This window comes from Saimiri boliviensis, chromosome 10 (genome assembly GCF_048565385.1).
Source record: "Saimiri boliviensis isolate mSaiBol1 chromosome 10, mSaiBol1.pri, whole genome shotgun sequence".
Lineage (NCBI taxonomy): Eukaryota > Metazoa > Chordata > Mammalia > Primates > Cebidae > Saimiri > Saimiri boliviensis.
The window spans coordinates 71,872,836-71,891,849 of NC_133458.1; the positions used below are offsets into that span (position 1 = coordinate 71,872,836).

The 19,014-nt window shown below is 38.6% G+C and overlaps 1 protein-coding gene across 2 annotated transcripts in view; it reads right to left on the minus strand.

The window, feature by feature from the left end:
- Positions 1 to 1,004: 1,004 nt before the first annotated feature.
- SLC25A13 (solute carrier family 25 member 13) overlaps positions 1,005 to 19,014 on the minus strand; it is a 203,157-nt gene continuing 185,147 nt past the window's right edge. For both annotated transcript variants that reach the window (XM_010345554.3, XM_010345546.3), the window contains 4 exons: positions 12,471 to 12,609; positions 2,620 to 2,778; positions 2,436 to 2,526; positions 1,005 to 2,151 (listed from right to left, as the gene is read on the minus strand). In XM_010345554.3, coding sequence (XP_010343856.1) covers positions 1,965 to 2,151; positions 2,436 to 2,526; positions 2,620 to 2,778; positions 12,471 to 12,609 — 576 coding nt within the window. In that variant the 3' untranslated portion in view covers positions 1,005 to 1,964. The remainder of the gene's footprint in view (positions 2,152 to 2,435; positions 2,527 to 2,619; positions 2,779 to 12,470; positions 12,610 to 19,014) is intronic.

Sequence of the window (19,014 nt, forward strand, 5' to 3'; positions counted from 1 at the left end):
ATTTATGAGATTTTTGGTCAGTGTTTTTACTATGAAAACTTGATCTTCCATAAAATCTCAAGTAAGTGAAGAAAAGGAATGCAGAGATGCAGGACTTTTCTCCACATTCAAAAAACCAAAGCTGTCATGTTTTGTTATAACAACACCATACACATTGCTAAGACATATTTGGAGTTCTGTGACTGGTCTCTGAGATTATTATATAGATATTGATCACTTATCACACTGAATTGGGGGAGGGGATTCCCCTTTGGCTTTTTCAAATAGTCAGGGAAGAAGCCATGTATGTTATCTGACTGTTTCTAGTGAGGAAGACAAAGCTCTTCACTTCCCTCCTGATCCCTGTCTAAAAAAAAAAAACAAAAACATCCACTTATGGCTGGTATTGACTCTTTCCAATTTTAAACTGTAATTTCAGCCTGTTGACTTACAGAAACAGAGACCGAAAAATGGCTGTCTGCTATGGAGAAAAACTTTGGAGACTCATTATGTTCATACATACAGCCAATAGATTAATCAGTAGCCTCTTTGGAAGCAGGATCACGGTCTAAGAATAGCCCTAAATTCTGTTCAAGACTAGCTTCTTTCCCCAAATCATTACAGTGCTAGCCAAATATTAGCAAATGTTAGATGTACTGGTATATCGTTTTGGTTTGTGTGCAAGAGTCAGACTGGATTAGAAAATACAATTGCCATTTCATACCAGTTTTCATGGCTAACTTCTACTAAAAGTATGTGACTTTCATCATCATGATAAATTGCTGAAAGTGCTGGAAATGATTAGAACAAAGGTATCAGTTTGCTAGTTATTTGCTTATCTATGGTTAAATAGTTTCTTATACTCACTTTCAACCATGAAAATGAGGGAACACATTACCTTGAAAGATATTGAGGATATATCCATGCCAATATGAAAAAAATTCCCCTGAAAAGAACACTTAGGCCAATAATGACAATTACTGTAGACTCTCACCATGCAACGTGCACAAGAGCAAACAACTCAATCACTTTACAAATAGTTTATTTCCACCTTCACAAACTCATGTGCCTCTGACCATTATGCAAGGCACCATGAATTAAATACTTGTATCAGAATATATCTGTCTTACATGATTCAAGATAAAGTGGATTTTAAAAGCAAATGGGTGCCAGTGATGGGGAGATGAGGGGATTGGGGCAGACAGCAATAGGGTAACATGCATTTTTCAAGAGTGTTTATTACGATAGGCAGTAATCAGTACATGTGCATCATATGAGCAGTTTTTCAAAATTAGCATTTCCAGGAGAGGGGCTACATCTCAGTTTTTCTGTCTATATAATAAAATGTCAAAAGAACTTTCCTAAAGTACAAAGGCATTTCCCTAGTAGTCTTGGTACCAGTAACAGAATATGATTACTAAACATCTTCAATGTGGTTTTCATTACAAAGAAGCATGTTTCACATAGAAGTTTCATAATATAGTCCAGAGACAGAATTTGTGCCGGGCTGAATATTTCTGACATATATTTTTTCATTTCTTTTCAGTGTTTTTTATTTTTATAAACATGCACCCAGCTTCCTACCAGTTTAAAACACACACACACACGCACAAAACACTGCTCAGAGCACCATGATTGCCTTACAGTAGCCTCTTTGGGACTACAATCCTAGTTCAAAGAGGGGAGTAGTAATTTCTATTCTGACTTGCTCCTTTCCCCAAATCATGTTAGTGTTGACCAAATCCCAGCAATTGTCAGATGCAAAGGTTTCTGGGAAGAGGGCCAAAGAATAATTATGAATAATTTTACAATGATCTGGTTAAGAAAACACACAGAAAATAAATGATTTCACATGATAAGAAGCCTGGATTTGAATTTCAACAAGAGATGGATGTGAAAGGGATGAAGCATTGCTTCACTCCCAGGAGGGATGTTCTTTACTGTAGTACCCACAAAAAGACAGCACTATCCCAGGGCTGGTCTTCCTATGGGCCTCCACCAATAGCCTTTGAGGTAGATGCTGATGGCTTGAAGAGAGGTAGGTAAAGTCCAAATTTGTTTTCAATCCCTGCAAATGTAGCAACTGCCAGTTTGTAGCCCCCAACGTGATCAGGATTCGGGGCAGGCAGGTTGATCCTGGATTTAGGAACTGGCTCTGATCCCATGGGTTTTCTAAAAGAAGAGAAAATAGAGTAAGAAGCTGAGTTTTGTCTTTGTTTTGTTTTTAACTTGATAAAAATAACATTCACAAACCTCTTCAAATATGTAACGTAAAGGAGTTGATACATTCTAATCAGTTGTATGTTCCCCTTGGAAATGACCTTGTTAACATGATTTCGACATTTCCCTAAATCTCTTCTATTTTATTATAGAGACTAGACTAATGTACCTTTCTCCATGATGACAGAGTATTAGAAACAGCCAAAATTTAGCAGCAGATTTAGCATGATACTTACACTCCTCCAAAATCAATGTAGAACCATCGTTGTAGCAATTCGTAAGTCAGCAAAGTTACACCAAACTGGGGTGAGGATCGAAATACACGAGCTTTAAAAAAATGGGGAAATCACAGACATAATTAGATTTTTTAAAAATTTACCTGACACCAAAGGGTTAGTTAAGAACAAATTATTTCCATACCACCAGCTCCTTTCCACAGAGCTTTTGGGCCTTCTTCCCGCAGTATCTTTCTAAAGCAGTCTATCACTCCGCTGTAAGTAGTTTGGCCAGCCCGGGCAGCCACCTGTAATCTCGTCTTGATAACATCAGCAGGGGTCACTAAAGATGCCGCAGGCATACCTGTAGGAGAGACACAACACCATCTCAGTCTGGTCACATTCTCACTATATAAAAATAACTGTGCTTTGAACTGCTGGCCATGGAAAGAAAGTTAAAAATCCGACGCAATAAAATGCCTATTTCACTGTCCTCCATGGGAAGGGAGCACAACTGTGACTCTCCTGTGTGCAAGGATGGCCGCTCCTACACCCCTCCCCACCCGACACACACCTTCCCTTCCCAATTCACTCAGCCTTCATCTCCTTTGTTTCTTTTCCTAAATCTTTAAATATTTTAAAGAAATTGTTTATCAATAACACGACTTCAAGTGGTTGAGAATAAGTGGAGAAAGCGGTTTCTCTTTTCTTTTTTTTTTCTTTCCTGTTGAAATCAAAAACTTGCAAAGTTATTAGGTCCGATTTTTCAGAGGTGAAGCTTGTTATGTGTTTCCTCTTCATGGTCTTATGTGGCTGCTGGCAGTCACAGGAGGTGCTTTCTCTCACACATTCAACCAACCCCTACTCTCCCAACCCCAACCTCTCCAGTTACATCAGAAAAAGACTTTACTGATAGCTGAAAAAACAGTGTGTGTGTGTTGAGGGGTGGGAGGTGGAGGTTGTGGGGAGAGGGGTGAAATTAGGAGAAGGAGACTCCTACAGATAACACTTGAGGATTTCTTTTTCCTAAGACTGACATCTCCAGAAAAATATTTGACAGAGAGTTTAAAATTTATACTGGCTGATAATCAATGAAAAAGGAACAACAACAACAGAAAACCCTCCCAAAGTTACCAATGGGAAATTTTTCTACAGTCACTGTATCCAAAATGGGGCAGCCCATGTTTAGATTTTTTAAAAGCGAGACTGTACTCAGAAGACACTGTCTCTTATGGTTTTATTACTTTTCCATTATGAACCTATTCCAAACCAAATTGGTCAAATGCAGATGCATAAATCTCCTTTGCTTTTTTTAAGGCTTAATAATTCTGTAAGAATTTCTGTCCAAACCAACATGGTCTGGCTCACAACTACATTTCATCCTTCTAACAGACAGCTTTAAAGTTACAGTGAGTTGGAACGGGGTGGGAGGGAGTGTGTAAATCTGCATACTACATGCTTGCATTTATATTACTCAAGGAGAATCTCTTCCATCTTTATCCAGCTCCTCAAACATTAACCTCAAGAGATTTTATAAAATGCATCACAATTCTGCATGCAGAAAGCTCACTTTATTATATCGAATGCTTCAATGGATAAGTCATACTGAAATTCCTATTCGTTTGTAGGAATTATTCTAACTTTGGGCCAGGAATTTATCCTCCAATATAATGGAAGGAAACATGAAAAATGCTTCGAAACCCACTGTGTTCACACCACTGATTTTGTTTTACTTCCTGGTTTAGAAAGAGTTTAGCAAGACAGCCTGCTTTAGACATGCAATAAAATTCGCCTTGCAGTGGTGGCCAGGCATGTCACAGTGTGACTGTGAAAGACATAAAAGCAATAAAATGGGCAAAAAGTTCCCTTCAGCTAGGGTACTTTTCATAAACTGTTCTTTGTTATGAAAACAGAGATATTGAGGGTGGAGAGAGCAGGTGTGAAATAAAACTGATTAGTGGAATACAAAAATGTCAAAAGAAACAGATATGCCACCTAGTCAGTTGCCTGGCAAAACTGATAGGAGTTGTGAGGGCTGCTGGAATATGGCAACTTGAACATGACTCCCATCATCTCCATTGTCAGCTCCCATCTCTCCTAAGCAGGTATCTGGTAGGGTCTAAAAGGAATTGTGGATCTCTTGGTGGACAGGAGATTTCCAGTGTGGGGATTTGCTAAGTTAACCTGGAGAACTGCACCAGGCTGCCTTAAAGCAAGGCCAGGAAAGCAGCAGATACTGCCAAGAGCTTGACCACCAGAGAGCTGCTGATTTTGGGGGACAGGGTTGGCAGGGACACCTGGCAGATCTGCCTGCTCTCTTCTGGATTCCAAAAGGCTAAGACAGTGCTGATCAAGTGGTCTGAATTTTCTCTATTCCTAAAGATGGGAGCAAGAGGAGACTGGGAAACAAGATGCTTTCTCTAGGTCCCTCAGCAGGAAAGGGACTGGTAGACGGCTTGATTCTTCAATGACAAGACAAATATAGAGACCCAAGGGTTGTCCACCACCTCTGTGACAAGAGTAACTTGGGGCATGTCTCAACCAATTAAAAAATTACAAGTCTTCAAAGGGGACCTAGCTAGAGTAGAATATCATTTACGACAAAAAGAAAACATAACTGGCACAATACAGCTTTAGGGCACAAGTGACTGTTAATTTTTATAAATATCCCATTTGTATTTATAAGAAAAGTGCTTTTCTTTTTATTGAATACAAAGGTTAATATCTATTTATTTTAGATCAAGGCTGTTTTCCAAATCCCCTTTGCATCTCTATCATCTACTTCATATGTCAGCTTCTAAAAGCAGTGTGATACAGTTTTTCAGTAGGGATGAGAAAATATCACATTTTCTTCATATTTTTAAGCTGAGAGAAGACATTATATATTGATATTACATAGAAGTTGATGGCATCTTCAGATAGTGAATTTTATCTTTTATAAAATATGCCTCTGTGCTTCTAAACAGTGTTTTGAAACCCTGTGTTTCATTTAGTATGGCATTAACATTGTTACTTGCTTATGGTTGATATTTGTCTGGGACTTTTTTTCAATCAGTTGTCTTTCAATCTTTCTATGTCACTGTTTTATGAAACTTCTTATGACTAGATTTTCTTTCAAAACTCATCTCAAAGTGTTATTACTAGTGATACTGAACTCATTTACAGTGCTTGTGGCTATTAGACTTATTTCTGCCATCCTATGCTATTTTCTCTGCTTCCAGTTATTTCCCTTTTGATCCTCACCGCTTCCCTGACTAAATATAAATGTTACATGCATTTGTTACATAGGTGTGCATTTACAACATGTGGAATTAATTAGCATTTGCATTCTCCAGCAAGGAGAGGACTTTTGACACACTGGCACTTCTGTCCTTCATTTGTCAGCCTCCCCAAAACCAACCATTCTTGCACGAATACGTAAGTCAGCAGTAACGGAGACCTACCACAGGTTTATCTTCTATTTGCTGTTTCATATATCCCATCCCACATTTTCTTCCTTCTTAAATTCAATTTTTAATTGCTTCAGAGAAGGTCTGTTGGGAAGAAAGCTTTGAGTCCTTGCATATGAAAAACTAACTTTAGATTTGCCCTCACCCTTCTGTGTGTTAGTGTGCCCAGGAACGTTAATTACCACTCAAGGCATCTTATCCTTGGGATTTTGAAAATATCCAGTATTACACATAAGAAGACGAGAAGTCAATCTTCTACTACTGATTTGTTTTCTATTCTCCTTTTTCTTACTATTTTCCCCTAGGAACTCCTATGAAACAGATGTTAGACTTCCAAGATTAATTCTACCAGTATCTTAAATTTTCTCTCATTTTTTATCTCTATATTATTGTTACACATTACATTCTAGAGTGTTTTTTTTTTTATGTCTTTATTTTCCAGATATCCAAATTTGGTCTTTGATCATATCTATTCTATCATTCAGAACTACCTCTTGATATTTAATTATGGCAATCTTTTTATTACTTTTCAAGAAAGCTTCTTTTCTGATTATTTCTTTCAAATCTGAGGACTCTAATTATATTAATTAATTATAGTTCTTAAAAGTCGTCTTCTGTCCCCTGAATTGCCTGTTTTCTCTCTAATTCTTCTGTTCACTTGCCTTGTTGTTCCTTCATGTCTGAGGTCCTCTGGCTGTCTATTGATATTATTCAAGTTCAAAGGATAGGAGATTAGTATTATATACAAATGTGGGTGACTTCTACCATACTCTAGGTATGCTTCACTCACAGGTCTCTCTCCTGAACAGAAGGGTCATCTATAGGCTTTGTATAACTGGGTGCAAGGGGTTAGGATAGGTTGGCAGAGTGTGAACCTTCCAAACTGCTGAAATGTAGAGAACTTCACTTTGGGGGTAGAATAATTTATTTTAAATTTAAATTCTTTTTGGAAAGAACTGCCATCAGTTTATTTTTTCCTATTATCTATGGTAAAGGTCTGGAATTACCTTAAGTCCTTCCCTGCCTTCTATACATTCCTTATACTTATCCTCTCTAGGGAAGTGATTTCTTTCTTTAGAATTCAGCTCTGAGCTTTTAACTTGGATACAACTGTCTCCTGAAGCTCCATATGAAAACCAAGAGAGAGCATCAAGCCTGGCAACCCTGAAGAAAGTGTAGTTCCCTAACTCATGTTAGTGATTTACCCTAAAACCTTCACCCCCACTCCAAGCATTCTATTCTTCACTCAAAGGTTAACATTCTCTGGTTATGCTCTTGTGTTAGAGGTAGTTTCTCCTGCTGTGTTTTGGACTGTGGCATCTCTCAGTCCAGTTTCAGAGTCAATGTGGCTATTTCCTGTCTACTGAGGGCCACTGCCAACATTTTCTAGTGCCAATAAGGCATTTTTTAAAAATGTGCTTCCTGACATTTTAAGGCATTTGGGAAGACAGGAGAGATGGATGAATATGTTCAGTCCATTGTCTTGATCCAATTTCTCCATTTTTTAAAAAAGGATTTAAGGACTGCTTTTAAACTGTGATAACTTAGACTTGATGTCCACATAATTAACAAATTTGTACCAAGAGTACTTTTCTCATAACACACAACCTAATGTTTGCAAAAGCAACATGATCACACATGCATAACACACTTCCACTTCTGTGTATTGGAACAGCTTTTAAAGATATTTCTGTATTACAACTTAATGTCAAGCTAATTAATTCAAAGGTGAGACCATCACTACAGTTTGACTTGCTCCTATATCTTACCACTCTGATAAGAATCATTTGGTATTAGAGTGCAGTCTATAAAATTTGAGTATTATTAGATGCATTTTATTTGGTATTATCCATAAGGCATATTGAAATGCCCTTCATTAATGAAAAAGCACCATGTTAATTACAGAGAATTAGAATTGGATTTCTTAAATTTCAGGATCCCTGCTTTGGTCTTCACTTTCTAACAAAGCTGAGGTACTTTGACCAATGAACACGAATTCAAATATTGGTTGGTCTTGTTCTATTCTGTGAAATAAAGGAGTAGATGTTCCAGTATTTAAATATAGTCCCAGTTTATAACCAGATATATAAACTAAAAAACAAACAAAAACCAAAAAAACCAAAACCCCACAGTCTCTAGGTGAGGGTACTAATAACCACTTTTGCTAAAAGGCTACATATAACTAAAACAATCTAACCTCAAGGATAATCAAATTTTTAGAAAGAAAAAAGTGAGATAATATTACTGAATAATTGAAATTACTATCAAAACATAAAGTGTGGTCATATTCATTTAATCACAGATCTGTACTATTTATAATAGGCTGATGTTCAGCAAAAAATATTTCATATATAAGTGATCAATTTAAATATGGTACAAATAAAAATAGTCATGAGACATTTTTGTTTTATAAGTTAGAGTCCAATTGAATTATTCATTGTAGTTGCCTGAAACTCCATCTAAAAAAGGAGGAAATTTATATTTTGAAAGAAGCTTTTCTCCTATTAAATACTTTCTGGGATTCTCTGAATACCATGTATCCTCTCCCTAGGAAATGTCTTTGCTTTTCCTAGTAACCACGAAGTGAATGTGGGGACCTGATCCATCCTTCCCCCAATAGCCCATTCAGGGTCAGTGCACATTGGTGCTTGCTCACTACCCTTATTGGGATTGCACAGGGCACAAAAGTCTGCTTGCCCTTCTTCACGCTGAACTCAGCTCTGCCTGAGCATCCCCAGCAAGGTTCCACACGCAGCTCTGCTCACTCCATGATGTCACTCCTGTTCACTGAATATAGATTTTTTATATTTACCTTATAACAAAATGCATTATTAATCTTTTTTTAAACTAATTCTAATATATTTCTTAGACATTTTAATTTTGATTTTCAGGTAAACAATCATTTATAATGACTGCTTGCTTTCTTCTTTTATTTATAGCTTTTTTGCTTTTTTATTTTACCATGCTGACTGGAACCTCCAAAATAAGGCTGAATAACGAAGATGAGAGAGGCATTCTTATCTTGTTCCTAACTTTAACTGGACTAGTAGCTATGACATTGGCCACTGGCTTCTGATACCTGCTACTAAATTAAGAAAGTAGCTTACTTCACATTGTACAAAAGACCATCCAGCTTTGTAGCTTATTCATGCTTTGAAGACTAAAATTAACAGGGCAAATTTGGTCTTTTCCATTTTACCAGAAAGCGGGGATCAGGAGGAAGGTGGATAATAATAGTCAGTGCTCTTTAGGATAAATACCTAATGCATGCAGGACTTAAAACCTAGATGATGGGTTGATGGGTGCTGCAAACCACCATGGCACATGTATACCTATGTAACAAACCTGCATGTTCTGCACATGTATCCCAGAACTTACAGTATTAAAAAAACAAACAAAAAATCAATGCTCTATACTAAGTGTGGCAGCTAGCTCCCCAAATGGCCCTCAAAGATCTGCACTGATGACATTCACGCCTCTGCTTCTCTGTCATCGTGAGGCGAGGTCATAGAAGACACTGCAGCTTCTGCCTTGTTTTCTCTCTCTCTCTCAGACTTTGCTCTGGGGAAGTCAGCTCCCATGTTGTGAGGGTATCCAAGCTGACCTATGGAGAGGCCCACATGTCTCAATAGCTGTGTCACTGAGCCATCTTGAAAGTGGCTTCTCCAGTGTCAGTCAAGCCTGGCTGCCATTGTGACTGCGACTTCATGACAGACCTGGAGCCAGAGGCAGCCAGTGAGCTGCTCCCACCTCATACCTGTTTCCTGACTCACAGAAACTGTGAGAAAATAAATATTAGTTGTGTTAAGCTGATTAAGTTTTGAGGGAATTTGGCATGCAGTAATAGATAATGAATGCAGAAGGCATTTATAAAGACAACAGGATGGCGAGAGGGCTGGACTAACATCAGCATAGGTATGTCAACTACTTCAAACTCTTTTTTTTTTTTTTTTTTTTTTTAATTTGAGACGGAGTTTCACTCTTGTTACCTAGGCTGGAGTGCAATGGCACGATCTCGGCTCACCGCAACTTCCGCCTCCTGGGTTCAGGCAATTCTCCTGCCTCAGCCTCCTGAGTAGCTGGGATTACAGGCACGCGCCACCATGCCCAGCTAATTTTTGTGTTTTTAGTAGAGACGGGGTTTAACCATGTTGACCAGGATGGTCTCGATCTCTTCACCTCGTGATCTACCCGCCTCGGCCTCCCAAAGTGCTGGGATTACAGGCTTGAGCCACTGCACCCGGCCCAAACTCTTAAGAATAATGGGGCAATGGCTGAAAAACAACCATATATATATATTTTTTTTTTAACCAGCAAACTCACTTCAAATAATCTATTTCTCTTAAAAAAAAAAAAAAATTCAAAGTAAGGGAAAAGCCTTTAAGCATACTACCAGCTATTTAAAATTTTTTGGAAAAAAATTAAAATATCTAAAATTGAGAAATAGATAAGCTACAGCAATTAGAAACTATATTTGGAAAGCTTTCAATAATATGTAATAAAATTACTATTATTATTGAATACTTACTATATAGCAGGCACTATTTTAGATCTTTACATCTATTAAATCACTTAATCCTCAGAATAATCCTGTAAGGTAAGGCTATTCTTATCTCCAAATGCAGATGGAGAAATGGCAGAGAGGGACTGACAAGCGTGTACAGTTCACACAGAGTGGAAACACTGGATTTGCACTTGGGTAGTCCAACCCCACAAGCACGTGTTATTAACTGCTTTGTTATGATAGGTAACAATGCTTAAGATCCAACCCTAAGTGAAAACTGTTTACACAAAGTGTGATCACAGCTCTATGACGAACCTGAATGGGGGGAAATGAGCAAAAATGTTAAACAGTGATTATCTTAGAGTAGTAAAAAATAATATTTTTGTTATTTGCCTGTTCTAGTACTTTCCAAATATTTTACAATGAGTGATACTACTTTCAAAATCATTTTGAAAAGGAAGAAAATGTACCTTAAACACAAGAAATCTCACCAGTCATTTTATAACTCTGGTAGTATGGATTACCCTCCAGAGACAAAAATCATTTCTGGATAGCCGTCTTCTCCAAAAGAAGAGTTAAAAATGATATTTTTACGGTGTAAGGAAAATGAGGCTTAGGAAAGAGTCCTGGACCTTGATCTGAGCTCTACTACTTAACTTCTGATTTCACAGTTTATTTTTTGGAGTGATTGAGAGACGGATTCTTTTGGATTCAATATAATACTTGGCTAATGTTTACCGAGGATTTACTATATGCTAAGAACTATGCCAAGTCTTTCACAAGGATGCTGTCATTTGAGCCTCACACACACTCTGTAGTAGGTACAGTTATGATCTCCATTTATCGCTGAGGAAACCAAGGCTTATGAGAAGTGAAGTAACCTGCCCAAGGTCACACACTAATAAGTGGTACTTAGTTATTCTCATTAGGTCCTACTTTATTTCAAGGAAATAAGTTGAGATAAATTATAACCCTTTGATTCAAAACATTTTCTCATTTATACATATATGAGAAATGACATGTAGGCCACCATGAGTCAAGCTAGAATTAAAATTGGGAATTTTATACTCAAGTCCTGAAATCATGATTTCTTGATGCAGATACAGTGGTATCATTGCTGTTAATATAACTGGGGTTTCCAAGAAGCCAGGAAAGAGTAACCCTGCCTCATATACCAGTACCACTGCCTTTGAAGAAAAGGGATTAAGAATTAAGGAGAAGCTACACAGGTTCCTGTGTCCAAGGGTTCCCCAAGCTGTAGCCAGGGTAAGTGGGGTGTGTACAAAACAGCAAACAACTTCCCAAAGCTGGGAGTTGTTCTCATGCTGTCTTTGAGAAAAGCATGGAGACTCCAGTTACATATCTGATGAGAGCAGCACAGGTATCAAAAAGCTTTGGATCCAGGCATCCTGTGACCACCTTAGAGTTTGTTAACACATGAAATGTGACCACTTGGAGAGTTAATCCAGATTGTTCCTGCTTTTGGGGTCCCTGGACAAGAGGGAACAGCAAAGAATGAACTGGTCCCTCGCATGGCTAAGTATTTTCTATCGATGTTTTCAATGGAGCACTAAAAAGAGAAGATAGTTATTTCCATCTGTGATTTAATTACAACCATCCACCCATAACACAAGGAGGAAACAGGTATCTCTGACTCAGGTCTTTTCTGGTTCTACTACATTTGTTTTCTCTATTATTTAAGTTCTTGACATGCTTTTATGTACTATTTTGTTTAGACATCTTTAAGACACACATATTCAAGTCTTTAAAAACTTCTGGCTAAACAGTTTCGTTGTTATGCTATAAAGTGAGTTATGAAATGATCTGGAACTTGAATTGGAGTTCCACAGTACCACAAAGTAAGCCAAGATTTAATGAGCCTTTTCTAGAGTTAAGAAATTAAGCTTGTCTAATAATCTCACCTGCCAGAATGAAGATTAATGTTTTTCCTTTTTTTTAGTAGCTTTTCAGAGCAATCTCTAGCCAACTCACATACACCCTGTCCAGAACTATCAGCAAAAAATTTCACTGTAGTAGCATGCAGCTGGGGAAAGGGGGCAGCAAGGGTTGGGGAAATAACAGAACTCCATGGGGGACACTCACCAGCTATGGCACCAGCTAAGAGCAGGCTTCCTGGGCTAACCTGCCCATCTTCATTTGCAAAGGAAGCCTTCACATGAGCATAGCACGGAAAGTAAATGGCCGAGAAAGGAATGTCCCGCAGAAAGCATGCTTTGGCACCCTGCACATTTGCAAAGGAAGAAAAACCACATGAAACACATATCCCATTGAGGAGATCAAGCTTCTTTGGAACTCACCTCAGAACAAAATATTCCTGGAGAAGACCAAATTTGTACTCACACTTTGAAAGGGGAACAGAAAAAAAATAACCCAAATTCTCTAAGTAATAAATCTAAACTTTGTTTTTATAACAAAAACTAGTTTTGTTGTGTGCTGTGAGGAAATGGGGTGGTAGTTCTCATTTATTCTATGCTAAAACTTCAATTAAAACCTTATTGGAACTCTGCCTGTGACATCCTTTTAAATCCCTACCGGTGGCAAGTCACTGGCATTTCAAGAAAGATCTGTTCTCTGGTCTGACCAAAGATGGGTAACAGCAGTCAAGATGCGTCTTTGTTTACATATTGGGAAGTAGACAAATTATACAGGTGGAGGGAAAAGGGGTTTGCTTTTTGTATTGTTTGGAATCTTTCCCAGAGAGAAATTACACATACATTAAAAATTATATCTTTTCAGGGGGTTCATGGATCCTTCTAATTTACTTACATACTTACTTACCTGCCACCCAGGGTTTATGAAACATTGATAAATGGCTGCTCTAAAGCCTTGAAATATTCACAATAATCTGGATACATTTTAGAGCTGTGTGTAGAACAATCAGTTCCTACAGCAAAGTCTTCAACAAATAGTTTCTGTTGCCAATATAATGCCTTGCAGAGGCCCAATGAATTGATGAGTGCCCAGAAATATGACATATTATAATGAAAACCACAACACATACATGGTGTTTTAGGTAGGCTGAATGGGAAGGAAATCATCCCTTTTCAACAAGCAATGATTTAATACCATTTCTTTCACAGATTTCTAATAACTAAAAATTTCTACCAAATACAGAGATTCCCCAAAGAAAACAATGAATCCATCCATAGTCAACAGATCTAGCCATACCCAGTGACATTTACTGAGGCCTAGTAATGCTGGATCTTTGGTATTTCTGACTGATGGCTCCAAACTGTCAAAGTTCTTTAACACTATGTATCTGTTACTATAGCCTTTGTTTTCCTGACACCCACATCTCACTCCTGACTCAAACTCAGCTTGTGGGTAGTAAAACCCTTAGTCTTTTCATATGAATTACTATTAATGCAAGTCTACTATAACTTAAGCTGATGTCCTGCCTTACACAAGTAACACAGGCAGGACATCAGATTTAATCCTATTAAGTTGCATCCTGGTTTGGCTCATCCTTCCAACCAGAACAAATGCTTGGAATCTGGATTCTGTCATGTTGACTCTTTCTCAGTCAACTCACCCATGGATGCATAAGCATGCCTCTGTTCACTCCGTGTACACAGGTATGCAAAGAAGCACCCATCTACCTCATATACTGTCAACCGGCTCAGGCTTCTGTATCTTGTCCACTCCCAACCGTTAAATGTTTAATTAAATTTAGAATCACAGCCAGGCGCAGTGGCTCACATCTGTAGTCCCAGCACTTTGGGAGGCCGAGGCCGGCAAATCATGAGGTCAGGAGAAATCTCATCTCTACTAAAAAATACAAAAATTAGCTGGGCATGGTGGCATGTGCATGTAATCCCAGCTACTCCCAGGAGAATCACTTGAACTAGGAGTTGGAGGTTGCAGTGAGCCGAGATTGCGCTACTGCACTCCAACCTGGCGACAGAGCGAGACTCTGTGTCAACAAAAATTAAAACAAACAAGAGAATGATGACAATATCCACCACACCCAAGCTACTCATGTTAGGCATGTGCAAATTAATGTCCTGTACAGGTAATCTATCAATTGCACATTTACTGAGGGCAATGCCCTCGGCTTGTTCACAGGGCACCCTGAAGGTAGTTCCAGAGACAAGTCCAAAACTCAGGACTCTAAGAGTTTTTCCACTTCTCCCGGCTCTTTCAAAGGGAAAAAGTACAGTATTAATGTTAACATCTGTGTTTAATATCCAATCCTTTTCTTAAAATAAGTTTTTTTTTAAGTTATCATTCGGGCAGTTGTGTACGGGTAACAGTATCACCATTTACTTTGTTTTTCCTTCCTTTTCCCTTTTTGCCCCCAAGCCTTCTTGTAAGTGTTGCTAGCTATTCACCCACATGTAGACTCAGTCAAGAAGATACTCAATTTAGACATCAAATAATCAACTCAAATGACAATCGCTTAAATCTTATGTTTGGCTCCCTCAGTATAGTAAAAAATCTCCATATCCAGTGACCCGGGAGGCTGAGGCAGGAGAATTGCTTGAACCCAGGAGGCGGAGGTTGCAGTGAGCTGAGATTGCGCTACTCTGCACTCCAGCCTGGCGCCTGGCAACAGAGCGAGACTCTGTCTCAAAAAAAAAAAAAAAAAAAAACAACAACAACAACAACAACAAAAACTCCGTATTACTGACTTCCTAAAAAAAATCACTTTGGAATAATTTTTTAGGTTGGTATAATTCTTCCCACAAATTTTGCTTCATACTCTATTAGTTTTTACCTTTAACCACATTTCCCAATGTTTGCACCTTACAGCCAAGTTTTAGTCTGTGCTCTCATTTTCTTTGCTGGTATTTTCCCTTTTAAGATTTTTTTCCTTATTATAAGATACCGAGTGCTTATTATAGAACCGACAGAAGAGCATTAAAATTTTTAGTTGCTCATAATTTTCAACAGCCAGAGATAACCTCTACAAGTACTGTAAATGTATTGGAGCATTTCCATCAATAGAAATATTGACGACCATTCCACAGATAAGACCATGCTTGAGTGGTTCTGGGTTATGCTTTTTCTTCTTAAATACATAGTGTATGTTTTTTGTTTGTTTGGGGTTTTTTGGGGGGGGCATTTTTGGTATTATGATCTAATACCTTTTTTCTTAGCCAATTTGCCTAAGTTTCCTTTCTATTCATTGTTTCAAAATAACAACTGCACTCTTTGGTCCTGGCTGTCATGTAGATTAGGCCCAATATGCCCACTCTTATCAAAGTTTTGTAAGGCCTTCACTTTACCAGTTTCCTCTCCCTGACCAGCCTGATGCTTTCCCCATAAAGCTACTCAATGCCCCATTCATCTAATCAATCAAGGTACACCTGTCACTCTGCATCTTCTTTGATGACTGTTAAGCTGGGAACGTTAACCTCTTAAATACTACCTCTTCATTCATTTCAACCCCAAATACTACCCTTTCCACTGAGGATATTTTAACTAGAAGATAGACAAAAAGTAGATTCTACATCGCTCCATATTGTCTACCCTTTCTCAATACTATTCTGAATCTTCTTCCTGCCCCTGCATCTGCCACATCTGCCTATGTCAGTGTTCTCTATTTCAGAGTGTAAACAACCAGGGACCAGAAACTATCGTCTGATTTCATTTATAAAGTACTTGGCAAAATTTGTGGCTTTCAGTGGAGCCTAAGACATGTTACTAAAGACACTGATTTTGCTTTGCTAATTCTGGAAAAAAAAAAAAATCACACCTAAAAAGAGCAATAAGAGGCTTTGGGATATGTTGTCAGATTTCTATAAGAAAATTAATGTGGCCAGGTGTGGTGTGGCTCCTGCCTGTAAGCTCAACACTAGGAGGAGGCCGAGGTGGGCAGATCACCTGAGTCAGGAGTTCAAGACCAGCCCGATAGTAAAACCCCATCTCTACTAAAAATACAAAAATTAGCTGGGTGCAGTGATGGGTGGCTGTAATCACAGCTACTTGGGAGGCTAAGGCAGGAGAATCGCTTGAGTCCAGGAGGTGGAGGTTGCAGTGAGCTGGGATTGCTCCACTGCACTCCAGCCAGGACAACAGAGTAAGACTCCGTATTAATAAAATAAATAAATAAAATAACATTAACTTATTTCTTGGAAAAATATATCAGAAACTAAAACCAAGCTTTTAGCTTTATTTATTTATTTATTTTTAGAGGTGGAGTTTCGCTCTTGTTGCCCAGGCTGGAGTGCAGTGGCAAGATCTTGGCTCACTGTAAGCTCTGCCTCCTGGATTCCAGCAAATTTCCTGCCTCAGCCTCCCGAGTAACTGGGATTACAGGCACCCGCCACCATGCCTGGCTAATTTTTTGTATTTTTAGTAGAGACAGGGTTTCGCCATGTTGGGCAGGCTGGTTTCAAACTCCTGACCTCAGGTGATCCACTGGTCTCGGCCTCCCAAAGTACTAGGATTACAGGCATGAGCCACCACACCCGGACACTTTTAGCTTTTCAAAGACAGATATATGTTGGAGATATAAGAAAATACGGGAGGAAACAGTCACTAATTTTGTACAAGACATTAAAGTTAAAAAAAGGGGATGAGGGGAGAAGGAAAAACAGATTAATCTGTCTTATGCTATGTGGCTTCACTGTGATCAGAAGGCCATGGGAAGACATGACCTGAAATTATAAACATCCCTGACACACAGCAAGAGTAAAGGCACATGAAGAATCAGCTGGGTTTTCTGAAGAAGGACCCATGAGTGTTCCACCTTCTTAGAGCCTCCTCCTTCTTCCTTGCCTGAAATCATGACAGTAATCATGTATCCGTGTTACAGAGGCATCTACAAGAGATGTGAGATGTTCTTCAGGAGATTTGGAGAACACCCTACATGGCTGAGAAGAAAAATGGCGTGATCAAAAACAAAATATACAAATAATTTAATATCTCTCTATGTAAAACCCTGAGGAAAGGGTAGAACTGCCTTATGCAACACTAAAGGAAAAATGCCTAGGAATAAGTTGTATTTCATTTTCCAGGAATCAAGAAATGTCAAAGTGTTTATGGAGACTAGAACAAATGTTAGGATATGTAAGAAGTCTTTGGTGCCTGATTATCTGAGGAAAAGGAAGAAATGGAAAAGTCAAGGAAGCAAAAGAACTTTCACCCGGTATGATCATCCTGTCACCCCAGCCATGTGATAAGCATCTGTAGAAATCAAGACCAGAACCTTCCTCAGCTGACAAAAATACCAAAGTCCACCTTCTTTAGGTGACTGGGCCAACTGAAACTTTGGGAATGAAGTAATACGAGTGAAAGTCTTTGTAAGATATCCACTGCATTACAAACATTAAGGGACACAAATGTGTTCACCTGGAGGGCTGTGTCTCCTTGCCTCTCCTGGCACCTGCTCTGGTGTCTCCCTGCAGCAAATACGTCTCCCAGTAGAGTCAGGAGGCAGTCCTTCCCTCTCTTGCACCGCAGGTATCAAAGCCCAATTCCCAAGGAAAGACGCAGACTTATTATTTCCCTGGCCTTCTTTTCCCCACCATTTCCTTTAGGTCTTAGGCATAAAGGCAGGTGCCAATTTGTAAGACTGCCTTAGGCAATACCTGACCTGTTGCTCTTGCACAATGAAAAGGGAAGCAGGATGTTAAAAAGACTTAAAGTTCCAAGGGTGAAAATGTTTCTCTCCAGGATTCTTTGATAAATCCTTCACTTTGTGGTGAACACCCATTCTCCAGTACTACAGCAAAACACAAACCTGTTTGACTTGAATTCTACTTGTCCCAAGTATAATTTTTACTAAGTGATCAGCCATTCTGAACAGGCAACTTTATAACAAAGGGAAACATTCCATGCCCTAGACCTCCATCAGTTACACAAAAATATTACTTTGGCCATTTAAGCATTAATAAGTTACAAAGGTGTGCCACTTAAAAAAAAATCTTTAAGCATTCTTGCCATATAAGAAAATCCCCACGTTTTCCTGCTTTGAGTATTTTTTTTTTTTTTACTCATTTTCTAAGCAGCTCAGCCCTTAAACATTCCCAGATTGGCCCTGAATTTCCTCAGCACATACCATAAGCACTTGGGGAAAATTAATAAATGCAAAATACAAGCCTCTAATCTCTTCTATTCATTAAATACTTTAAATATGAGAAGTTTGGGGGGGTTCTTCTTTTTAAATAAAAGGCACACTAATATCCAGACAAGGACAACAAAAATCATCTCAGGGTAGACCTATGTTATAAATTTGAATCAAAACTTAGATGTAGTTAATTATCAACTCTGCCTCCATTCCAATTCTATATCATGCTAAAGTCTCTCCACCATCATTCTACTTAAGGTCTAGAAAAGCTACTTTAAGAGCAGGCCTCACTTAACTTCAAGTTAACAGTCCACAGTTGACATAGGCCAATTAGACAGGCTTAGAGATTCTGGTGGCAGAATCATCATGGCAAAAGAATCATTTATTTTGCTTCTCATGCCGTTTTGATGTGGACACTGCTGAAAGCCCAGGGAAGCTTTAATCAATTCTCAACTTGCTAGGATCATCCCTCAAGTTTATTTTGCCAGCTCTGCCTGGCATGAAGTTGCCAATAGATATAACACAACAGGATTTGTACCTCTCTTTTTCTCTCTCTCTCGCTGTAACACATGCACAACAATTTCCAATATCTCTTTTTCTTCTTTTAAAACT